We start from the raw sequence: 11802 nt of genomic DNA on the forward strand, positions 1-11802 counted from the left end.
TCACCCTCCTCCGTGTGGTTCGCGACCCTCAGCGAATCGCTCCCCAAACCCTCACCAACCCCCCCTGCCCCTGCCCCCGCCCTCGTGTAACCTGAAGGAAGTGCACTGGCACACGAGTTATGAGAAGGAGGCAGCAGGCAGGAGGGGAAGAAAAACATTCTTCTTGAAGTTTTTTTTTTTTGTTTGTTTTTTGTTTAAATATTGAAGAGAGGAAATGCGTATTGGTACAGCGGGCGGCCGAGCAGTCTTCAGCTTAGAGCAGAGCATGGGCAGAGGGAGCGAGCGCGGTCTGTGGAGGACCAGAGTGGAACCACAAAGTGTGTGTGTGTGTGTGTGTGTGTGTGTGTGTGTGTGTGTGTGCCTCTGTCTGCGCAGTCCGTCACAGGCCCTGAACCCTCTCCCAGCAGTAGAGGTGGGGTGGAAGGACCGAACCTGGATATTATCAGTCAATAGCTCAGGAGCGGCAGATGTTGGTGCTAATTAGCCTGTAGCTGGCTGTTCTCATGCCCCCCCCCTTTATCCCAGCCAATTTCAGGTCTTAAGAGAACGACTCAGCTTTGTTTCTGGAAGGTATTCGTGTTGAGAATAGAAGTGTCTAATTCTAGGAACTGATTCCTCATGGTTAGAAGATAGAAAGCGGGTAATCGCACACGAACACTAGGAAAGCAGAGTCCAGTTTATATGTGTTTAGGGCAGAAAGTGACTTGCTGTACAAAGCACCCTGAATGTACTGTCAGTGTAATTGATATAGTAGTTTTCCCTTTATTTAACAATGGGAATCTACCCCACAGCCCATGACCACATGGTCCATGCTGATTGGATGAACCGCCGGACAGCTGATTATTGCTCCCCATTTATCTTCAGCTTAGTGCTCAGGAGGAGCTCCATGCATCTGCGTGGCTTTAATGGAGTCCAGCGTTCTCCAGAATGTGTGAAAAGCTGCTGCTGCTTTCTATCTGCTTTTATTAAACAAAGGAATGTCTTGTTGAGTGGCCACTCCCAGCCAAGCGTGGCTTTATTTTGCTGCGGCTCAAATATAGGGAATAAAGCAGGAAGTGTCCCCTGTGTCTCTGGCTCTCGCTGCGGCGTCCCACCAGACGCTGGTGTAGCTTAGAAGACCAGATTTCCCTGTGATGGGATTAAAATAGTGATAATGTTTCGCTCCACTAACCGCCGTCATGCTCGGTTAAGACCGTCTGGCGCTTACTGTACATGTTAGCGAATGGGAAACTCGCAGCATGCCTGCATTTAAGAGCCAGAGAGCATTTCATGTTCATTTATTGGGCCGGCGTACAAGTGAGGAAAGCTTGGTATCAGGGTGCAGGTCAGCCAGCGTCCCGGTGCAGTTGGGGATAAGGGCCAGCAGTAATATGATTGCTGTTCTGGCTGTGGGGTGGGAATCCATGACCTTCCCCTTCTACTAATCACTAACCTGCTTAGCTACACATCGCACACGGGCCTGAATTATTTATAGTGTTTTCCCAGGTAAAACCCATAATCAACAGATGGAAACAGAGCTTGACAGAAGATGATTAAGGTGTAATGTATTGTCCAGAGCCCTTGAGCATCATGGGAGTATTTTCTTCTGCAGCAGTAGGGAGTGTTTTTCAGTATGCGTACTTGTGCTCTCGTGTACCTGTTTTCCTTCATCTTCCATTGCCGAAGACCAGTTCCAATACTCAGTAACAGAAGTACTGAGGACAGTAATAATCCCTCGATGATGTTCCTGTCCCATCCGGCCTCAGTTGCATACTTGCCAAATGAGACGTCATGATTCATTGTGCCCGAAGTTCGTTCTTGGGCATCAAGTTAGCAAAGACTGGTCTTACCATGACCACAAGTATGATCTTTGCATTCTTGGTATTGAGAAATATCCATGGGGTCTTGAGAACACTCAGTAACCATGCCCTGAGTCAGAACCGGGGCTAAGGCCCGAATGTCTTAAGATCCTAACAGCGATCTGACTGCCTGGACGGGGATTATAAACCATGTGAGATGTCTGGGTGCCTCTGGCAGATGGGCAGGGCTGATCCCACCGTCAGTGGTAGTACAGGCAGATAGACACTAATTCTTAATGTTTTTGGCAAGGAAGAGGTTTGTGATGGATTCGTGGGGCGTTGTAACCTGACACTGAGGGCTGGGAGGGAAATCAAACATATTCTTCTGATTTCACTTATTATTTTCTCATTTATCAGGAATGTCATTGTTGTGTGATGCTTTTGTTGTGCATTGAATTAGGGCGAAATGGAGCCTCAGGGTGACGGAGGGAATGGGCGGGTGGTGCATGGTGTAGCAGGGGAGATTTCCCAGCACGTCCCGCATCAGGTACAGGGGGTGTTAGGGTGATGGGCTGCACCTTCAGAGGGACGTCCGAGTTGACTGACGGTCTTCTCGGGGGTCATGCTGGACTGGACGGTTTGTCATCTGAATTTTTTGAAAGCGCTACTATGAGCGTTCATCAGAACAAGGAAAACAAGGTAATTTCTGTTTCATTCATTTTATGAAAGGTCGTTTTCTGTGAGTGAAATGAGCCAGAAGAGACGCTCCCCAACACCAACCTCGTCTTCATAACCCCCCCCTTCTTCTTAACCTGTGGCCCAGATGGACACTTAATGCCACCGGAGGCTGTGACGTTTTCATCATGGCACTGTAACCACAGGCTGGACAAAAATCCAGCGCCTTGTCCTGACTGGCCTGGTCCAGTCCGAGCCATTTCCATGGTGCTCCAGCGCTTGACCTTCCTGGGCTCTACCTCATGCAAGATTAAATTAAAGTGACGGATTTTCACACATCCTCCTCCTCACTCACAGGATGGGGGCAATTTGCCCCCGCACTGCTCTGAGATCGGGCTTACCATCTACTCCAAACCTTTCTCACATAAGAGCCGCCGACTGTTGTACATCGGCCGGTCACAAGTCTCCCTCGGGTGCAGGGACACAAGGGAGCGTCTGTTTTTCTGAGCAGGATGACGGCGGGTACCGCGTAGGATCGTGCTGCAAGATGCTGTGAATCTCCTGCCTTTCTCAGTTTGTCTGTCTGCTTTTGACATCCGGCCTCAAAGCTATTTCTGGAGTGCAGTGTTTCTGCAGCTAGATGGGAAAATATCGCTGCTGTGCCTAGTACAGGGCTTTGGAAAGCAGGATTGAAATCGCACTGGACCCTGACCCAGAGGACAGTGTGTGGCTCTGTGGGCTATAGGCCTCTGTGCCTGTAATCGGAAGGTTGCAGGTTTGCACCTGGTGTCAGCAGAATAGTCACATCTGTGGGCCCTTGAGCGAGGCCCTTAACCCCCAGGTCCATGGGCGCCGCTGCGGGTGGCTGCCCTTCACTGTCAGGCTCGCTCTTACCTACATAAGTGTCTGTGTTCTGTGTGTGTGATGGAGAGCAAGATGGGGTTGGCGAATAGAGGATTTCCCCACGGGGATCAATAAAGTGTTGTTATTAATTAACATAGTGTAAATAGGCAAATGGTGAGGAAGGAGGGCGTGTGGGAATGGGGGGCAGGTGTTTGTGTGTGTGGGGGGGGGGAGATCAGCAGCTCAGACTGTGTGTCCTGTCACACCTTTGTGGTCGTTGGTTTTGTGTATAAGCTGAGTTGCACACCAAGCAGTTTTGTTCAAGTCACGAATCACAAGGCCTGAAAGTTGACAGCGGCTGATCCTGAAATCTTCCCGCTCCTTTAAATAGGACCTCTTTCAAGCTCAGGTTAATGGTTTTGCTTCAGTGTCTGAGATGTTTTCTTAAATGTGTCATTTTAGGCTGCATTGACTCATCTAGTCCCTCCCTTTGTTTTGATTGGTTGATTTATTCATTCCTTCTCCCTTGTGGGTTTTGATTGGAGAGCCTCACGAGCCTCTGAGTCCTCATTACAGTTAGTATTTTTCTCTATTCTCATGTGGCTTTTTTTTTTTGTTTTTTTTTTTAAAATGCTCTGGGCACTATAGCATCTCAGATTCCCCAAGAGGTATAGAGTCAATTGAGATCTTTATTAGTGTTTCCTTATTTAGACATGGGGCTGAGTTGCTGTTTTCTGTCATTTATGAGGCTTTTGTAATATAAAAATCCAAAGGTTCTTCATCGCTCCACCTGGATAATTCAGTACTTCAGAGTGAAAACTGACTGCAGTCAATGAGACAAGTTTAACTTGTCTGTTTGACAATAGTTGTAATGTTGCTATATTTCTGGTTTGAGTTTGGCATGTTTGATTTGTATCGCACGTGATCTTAACTGCCACTTGTCAGACATGTAATAACGTGGATCCCATATTTGTGTACGTTTCTATTAGTGTCAAAATGTTTTAAGTTTTAATTAACCTTATTACTGCCCTTAGTCTCCGGCCGCGTGGCAGTAATGAAAGTTAAACTAGTTTGGTGCCCAAGGTTTTGATCCATGCCTCTGATTGTGTTGCTCTGATGGAGTCTCGCTGTGAAGCTGGGTGTGGGGTGGGGGGGTATCTGAGGGGCTGAAACACGAATCTCCGCCCCTCCATCAATCCATGTGTTAAATGTAGGGTGGGGCTGAGCAGGGTGTTATTGGTGCCCGTGCTGGCTGGGGGAAATGAGAAGGGCGGGGTTTCCAGACCCAGACTTCTGGTCGCTCTGATGCCTGTTATTTCTTGGTTAAACCATTGACCATGGTTTGTTAGATTACCCGTCCCGGCAAAGGCTGGGGGGGGGGGGTGGGGCGTGCTGTATAGTGAGCCCAGGAAACATTTATGGAAAAAGGCCATGTGGGGGTTGATACTAAGATCAGATTAATGCTGATCATTCACAGAGCACCTCTCTCTTTCTCCATAGATAATCAATGTAAATAAGACTTGCCTGGGGACATCAAAGGGTGAAATTGTTCCCGAGACAAATTCTACCTGAGATGTGCGTGTAATCCCTTCTCCCCAGGCCATCTGCTGATGCGTACGAGGGATTTACCGCTCTTGGCTGGAGCTGCCCTGGGGAGGAATAGAGGGGACTCAGATGGAAAAGGTTAGGTCAGCATTAGAGGGCCCATCGGTTGGACTGACAGCTCCTGTATTCTGACCAGCCTCAACTTAACGTGCGTCTGCCTTATCAGGCGTGTCACAGGTATGCCACGCGTGCTTTAATCCGTGAGCGCCCCCCCACTACTTTTAGGATTTTTGCCATCACATTGGCTGCCAGGACATTGACGTCTCAACACTCTTCTGATTGGCTGTTTATGCGTTCGCTCCTTACACTCCGGCCTGTAGCGTGTCGGCACCAATTTGTGGATTATGGGATGAATGTGCGGAAGGAGGGACGCCGCAGCAGCCCGTGTGGGGGGGGCCCGGTCCTCCAGTTTGGGTGTGGCCATGGAAATTCCCTGATATGCTGGTGCCCGCAGCCCAACCTCCAGTGAGTCTGTGGCCATTAGCCCAAGGTCAAGCTCCATCTATTAAACTTATTAAACGGTAGCTTTTAATTTCACCATCTCAATCCTCTTACGTTTGGCCCTGTCAGCGGCAAGCTCACGCTCATCCATGATTTCTAGACCATGCAAACTAGATCCGGCGCCCAGGTCTCCAAAACGCCGGCAAAGATGGCAGCTTGTTGCGGCCCTCGTTCCTGGGACTGTCAGACGTGTGTGCTGAAAGCAAATGAGGCAGCCATCACTGGTACTGGTTAGGGATCAGCTCACGTCTGCCGCTACATAACGGATATGTCATCCTCTTTAATTTAAGATTTACTTTGGTGACGCTTTAATAAAGCAGCTTACAGAGTCGCTCAGTCATACAGCTGGGTGTTTTTGGGGCCGTTCAGGTAAAGCAAACCGCAGCAGGGGGCCACACTTCAGTCCTCTGCACTAAACCTTCGTACCACCTGCTCCTGGTGTGTGACAAAAGATTAAGCTTTTTAAAACTTTATTTGGCACTGTAAGTTTTCAGGGTAAAAATCTCCAAGGAACATCTCTCTCTTACATTATCAACTACATCCTGGGCAAGTAAGGTAAAGCCCAACCACTTCCTCCAGTTTTGTGGACAAATTACAGTTACTTGGTGCAGAATCATGCTGGGCTTTTGCACCTTGTATATTGCCGAATGTCTGTAATAACTTTCCTGCTGAAGAAAAGGGACTGAAATTAAGTGGCTTTGATGGCAAGAAATTACGGTAGAAGTGGCTAGTTCCCACTTTTCTTTTCTGTGCCTGAAAAGGCTGCAAAAAATGCCTTTCTTGTGAGAGCTTGGACAACCGGGGGGCACAAAATGGGCGGTGTTTTGTGGGGTGGGGGATTCGACCCTTTTTCTGCTTCAACAGAGAACAGGAAAAGCATAAATTGAGTAGTAAACTCTTCAAAAGGCTGTTAAAATTGCTCTTTTCTCTTTTCGCTGTCCTGCCCCCTCCTCACTCCCCCCTTGTATGTCTCTGCAGGTCTTGGAGAAGTTCACCAGCCGCCTGACCCAGACGGGGGTCCTGTCTGCCCGCGACCTGCGCTCTCTCACAAAGTACCAAGTCATCTTGGCCCGGGATCAGTTCCGGAACAACCCGCACCCCCGCATCGTGGTACGGCCTGGTGCATGGGCCCCGCCTGCCCACTGTATGTGCTCCCTGTCTATGAGATGGAGCCGTGAGCCTGGCGGTCCCTCGCTGTCCTGTGTCACCTGAAGTCCATGCGCCTGAATATTTCTGCATGTTCATGATAGAACAATGTGTTTAGCTCTTTGAAGATCTTTGACCCTGCTTTTAACTAGAGCTGCCTGCTTTGTATGTGTGATGCTGTGACCGGCCCTCCTGGTGCAGTGACACCTCCCGTCTCTCTCCCTAGGGGGCGCAGCATGGCGTGCTGGAGGGGGACTTCGCCCTGTGCATCACGCTGTACCACGGCTATGAGCTCCTGCTGCAGATGGGCGTCCGCTCCCTCTTCCTGTTCATCCAGGGCATAATGGACGGCACCAAGGGTAGGTGTCCGAACCAGGGGGGCCCTCAGCTGAGGGGGGCTCTGAGTGGGTATCACCGGAAGGACGAGGCGGCGTTGCCCCAGTAGATGTTCAGGCATGGTAGTTTCATATGAGGTGTGACACTGCGGAAGAGGAAAACAGGACATATGGTCAAAAACGTCCTACCTGCAAATCAATACAAGAAATAATGAAAATAAAATCTTATTCAGCAAGGATTTGTAAGGCAAGACAATCACACCCATTTCAGCTTGGTGTTGTCAGTCTGTTATCAGGTAATATGCAACTTAGACCTCAAATTAACAAGTGTTAACAATATCCACACTGAACACAGGGGGCCTTTGTTGGAGCAGCTTGTCCGATCTCAGTCGTGAGGTGAGGTGGTACCTTTCAGATCCCCAAAGGGCTGTTAGGAATGGTGTCATTTGCCTTTGCCGTGCTGGTCTGCATCGGTGGCCAGCAGCCAGTCTCCCGTGGACCTGCAGGCCAGTGGCGACTCTCCTCTTTCAGTGAGGCCTGGCAGTGAGTCTCTCTCTTGGGCCAGTTTTGAGGTGCTCGCTGCACGTCTGTCTGATCCTGGAGGGCTTTCGGCTGATGCAGATCAGTGTGTTTGTGTGTTTCATTCAGAGTTAGTATACTAACTCAGCATCGATGTTATAGGACTTAATTGGACTTAAAGAACGTTGATTCCCTGAAAAGATACAGTCCTCATGCTTAGAAAGACACACTCAGCCTTAAGTAGACGGTAACCCTCCTGTAATGTTACTTCTCATAAGATGCTCCATTTCATGCCCTCTGGTGCATCGCATTTCCCTCGCCTGTCTGCTCTACTTCATCTCCACTATGACCTTCATGGGTCTTGGGCTACTGGCTCCACCCAGCTGACTTCACGATGCCCTTCTTGAAATATATGTGCCCCCCCCACAGAAATGTCCCGAGCCAGGAATGAGCTTCAGCGTACCAAGGTCTTCGTGGATCTCTACAGGGAGATGGAGGCCATGTTCGGGAAGCCCAGTGCAGGTATCTTAGAGGTGGTGCCATCCAGTGCCATCCAGTGCCACGCAGACACCGCAGGGTATAGCCAGACGGTGCCCCGTTTCTATCAGTGTGTTCTGAAAGGGTGCACATGTATGACTTAAACTGTGCAATACGATTGATTTATTTACTTGTATTTTATATGAAACCTGAATTTTACAGTTAAGCAAATACATTAATGTGTAAATAACTATGTATCATCTCTGTTCAATGAAAAACTTGTATCTCCAGAAACACATTTTCTCAGAGACGACCTTACAAAATACACCTAATACAATGTAATGAGTCACCCTTAGCACCACAAATAGAAACCCATCTTTACACAGCCGTCAGTGAACATTGTAATGTTTTGAATAGACTTGTGTCGGTTATTGTCAGCAAGGCAAATATGTCCGTGTTAACAAGATACAAATTAATCTCTTTCTATTCACTATTAACAATGATGTTAACCAGCTATCATTAAATTGTTAAAATTAGCGATTATAAAGTATCTGTACAAACAACGTGTCCAAATAGCCCCAACAGGTGGCTGCCCTTCACGGACAGTTTACTCACAAAGAGCAAGTTGAGGGAGGCGTAAAGACAATCTCCCCACGGGGATCAATAAAGTATCAATAATAATAATAAATAATAATTAACCATAAATACTAGTTAGAGATGACCTTGTAAAATCTTTTCATTGGTCAATTAGACATTAGACGCTATCAGTAGACAGAGGAAAATTGACGTATTCCATCTATAGCAAAAATGCGCAATCAAACTGGACTGGGTTTGCAAATTCTGTTAATCCTGGTTGGTTTGTATTATAAATGGCTTAAATGATGTGTTTGAAAAACATCTTTCCTCCCAAATAGAATATTTATAATTTCTCTGTTTAGTTCTCTTAAAATAAAAAATGAAAAGAAGTCACAATCGTCAAAAAGTGAAAACACGTGGTTTTCATCTGACAGTGATGATGTGTCACATGACCTTGGGGACAGGGTATCACCTTGGCTTGTCATTGTTGGCATTGGGGAATCCCTTTGAATATACCTAGTGAAGCCCAGCCGTGTTCTTTCCACTTCCTCTCCCCAGGATCTGAGGCCCCCTTCATCTACAGCCACCCCAAGCTCCAGAAGCTGGAAGAGGTGGTGCTGCAGCACTTCAGGACCTCACCAGAGAGCTCCGGTAACTGGAGCCCGCCCCCCCCCACACCTTACAACCCCCCCATGCTTTTCTGAATGAGGGGTTCCCATGGCGATTTTGATTGTTCCAAGGATGTTGTACCTGAATTCTTTTGTAGTAGGTCAACCTTGATAAGGCCTGAAGCATCTTCATGTGCTCTGCTTTCATGCTAGACATCTGGACAGCGTAATGAGTCCAGTTACGAGATAAATGCACACGCAGCAGCATTGAAGTCCACACAGTAGATATCTGCTCTGCTCTTAATCTCTTTGGGGGTGAAGTTTAATCCTTTTGTCACCTTTGTCCTCTGCTTGTGATCAGCATCAATAATTTGCTCGTCTTCCTGTAGCATGTGACCATATTCTCCCTCCTCTGATTGGCCCAGGAGCTGGTCCCAGTTCGGAGGCAGTGAGCACGCGCGTGATGATCTTCTCGTCGTTTCGCGAGAGCGTGCAGGAGATTGCCATCATGCTGAACCGGCACCAGCCGCTCATACGGGTCATGACCTTCATGGGTCAGGCCACGGCTGGCAAGGCAGTGCGGGGCTTCACCCAGAAGGAGCAGCTGGAGGTTCGGAATCCGGAAGCGTTTCACTGTGGCCCTTGATATCAGCTTGAGATTACAGGTGTACTTGTGAAGAACCCTTTGGTTTGATTAACTGCAGCGGCCCCTTGGTGCTGTGCTCCTCTGGCTGTCGGCTCCTCCCTCCCATCCCACTGTAATTTTCTGTTTTCCTTATCGATCTTCCAACTGCCTCACAGCCTAGGAATTGGCTCCCTAGGCGTCTCTCACCAAAACATCACATGAGGCTAAGGGGAGGCTAAAGCAAATTGGCTGGCATGGTGAGCTGCAGGGAAAGGCCTTCAGAGACAAGCCCACGCCTCACTCCCACTGACCTGATCAGTGCCCCCCGTGTGTCACCCTAGTGGGCAGGTGGGAGGGCGGGGGCCTCCCCAGCTGAGTGTTTCACTTGTTCCCAAGTCTTCACCGTGAAATAACTGTTACTTTACAGTCACAGGAATAACCTGTTTCCTTTGTAAAATCCAGTGTTTGTATCTGTTGACAGATGACAGACATGACACACAAAAATGTGGGACAGGAGTAACTGGCTCCAGATGCTCTCATGTTAATGGTTTAAGTGGTGAAGGCTTGATATAAAATGTTTATTACTGTGTGTGTGTGTGGGAACCAGTGTGGTAAAACCTGTTTCTTTTTAGCTCATAAGATATTTTTCAGATCCCCACAATATAAATTACAATTTTATAAAAATCTGTGAATGCAATCAAAGAACTAAAAAAGTCTTGTATTTTTGTTACATGTTTGGTTACTTCTGGTTAAGGTTAGGGCTGGGCTGAGGGTTAGGGTTAGCTTTAGCTTTAGCTTTAGGTTTAGGTTTAGGTTTAGGGTTATCATAGGGCACTTTACTACTGTTCCAAGTACTCTACTTATGATACTTTCTCTTTGCCCTATGACAGGAATATATGAGGTGTGTGTGTGTGCGCGTGCGATATTAATGTCCCCACCTGACAAACTGGAGGCTTTAAGATTATGTCAATAAATGAACTTCGGCTTCCTGCAGTAATATGACTTCTGCATAGTTTGCAGGCTTGTTTGTGACTGGTGGCCCATCCCCCTGTGTCACCCCCCCCTTTCCCAAAAAAAAGGTGGTGAGGAAGTTCCGTGAGGGCGGATTCAACACGTTGGTGTCCACCTGCGTGGGTGAGGAGGGCCTGGACATCGGGGAGGTGGATCTCATCGTGTGCTTCGACGCGCAGAAGAGCCCCATCCGGCTGGTGCAGCGAATGGGCCGCACGGGCCGCCGGCGGCAGGGCCGCATCGTGGTCGTCCTGGCCGAGGGCCGCGAGGAGAGGGTCAGCCCCCCCTCCCCATTTAACTATAACATTCAGGCTTTAACTGAGATTCTGAGTAAATTAACTAGCTGGAGATAACGTGGGAGGGAATGTTGTATGACTCATTGCACACAGTTTTATCTCCTAATTAGGTTTATTGTTCCTTAAATAATAGATGATGATGATCTAATGAATTTTATTGGTGGTGCCTGTTGGTTGTGTCGCTTGCGTGCATGATCGTCACCTGGGGTGACCCAGAACTCTGTGACAACGTCTCCCATCATTTCAGACCTACAACCAGAGTCAGTGCAACAAGCGCAGCGTCTACAAGTCCATCACGGGGAAGCAGCATAGCCTGCATATGTACCCCCACAGCCCCCGAATGCTGCCTGCAGGGGTGCGGCCCACTCTGCACAAGATGTTCATCACCTGCGGCCAATTCGAGCCGCAGGAGGCGGGCCGGCGCTCCTCGCGGGGGCGGAGGTCGGGCGCTGAGGTGGGGGAGTCCCTGCTGCACCCCCGTGTCCAAGGTTAGGGCCAGACCCTCACATCCGCTTACCCGCACGAGCCTTACTGCTGCTGGGAGTTAGACTGTCCCTCATCTGCAGTGAAGGTGTATGGATTGGCTGTCTGTGGGCTTAGGGGTTGATTCTAACAACACGTATTGGCCCTCTGACCCCCGTGGAAATAGGGTTGCAGAAGATGCTTTTAAATAGTTCTCAAGTTATGCTGTATTCAAAGAAATGGCCCCGTTTAGTTTCTGATAGTCTGATTGTCCATCCTACTGTCGGCCCATCTGTTCGCTAGAGTGCTAAGCTAATTGTATTCGATAAAACTGGGAGCATTTCA

At 48.5% G+C, this 11802-nt stretch overlaps 1 protein-coding gene across 3 annotated transcripts in view; it reads left to right on the forward strand.

The window, feature by feature from the left end:
• fancm (FA complementation group M) overlaps nucleotides 1-11802 on the forward strand; it is a 39713-nt gene that overhangs the window by 12483 nt on the left and 15428 nt on the right. For all 3 annotated transcript variants that reach the window (XM_023828460.2, XM_023828462.2, XM_023828461.2), the window contains exons 5-11: nucleotides 6381-6512; nucleotides 6775-6907; nucleotides 7832-7924; nucleotides 9014-9106; nucleotides 9489-9673; nucleotides 10768-10974; nucleotides 11243-11483. In XM_023828460.2, the coding sequence (XP_023684228.2) occupies nucleotides 6381-6512; nucleotides 6775-6907; nucleotides 7832-7924; nucleotides 9014-9106; nucleotides 9489-9673; nucleotides 10768-10974; nucleotides 11243-11483 (1084 nt within the window). The remainder of the gene's footprint in view (nucleotides 1-6380; nucleotides 6513-6774; nucleotides 6908-7831; nucleotides 7925-9013; nucleotides 9107-9488; nucleotides 9674-10767; nucleotides 10975-11242; nucleotides 11484-11802) is intronic.

This window comes from Paramormyrops kingsleyae, chromosome 14 (assembly GCF_048594095.1).
Source record: "Paramormyrops kingsleyae isolate MSU_618 chromosome 14, PKINGS_0.4, whole genome shotgun sequence".
Taxonomy (NCBI): Eukaryota; Metazoa; Chordata; class Actinopteri; order Osteoglossiformes; family Mormyridae; genus Paramormyrops; species Paramormyrops kingsleyae.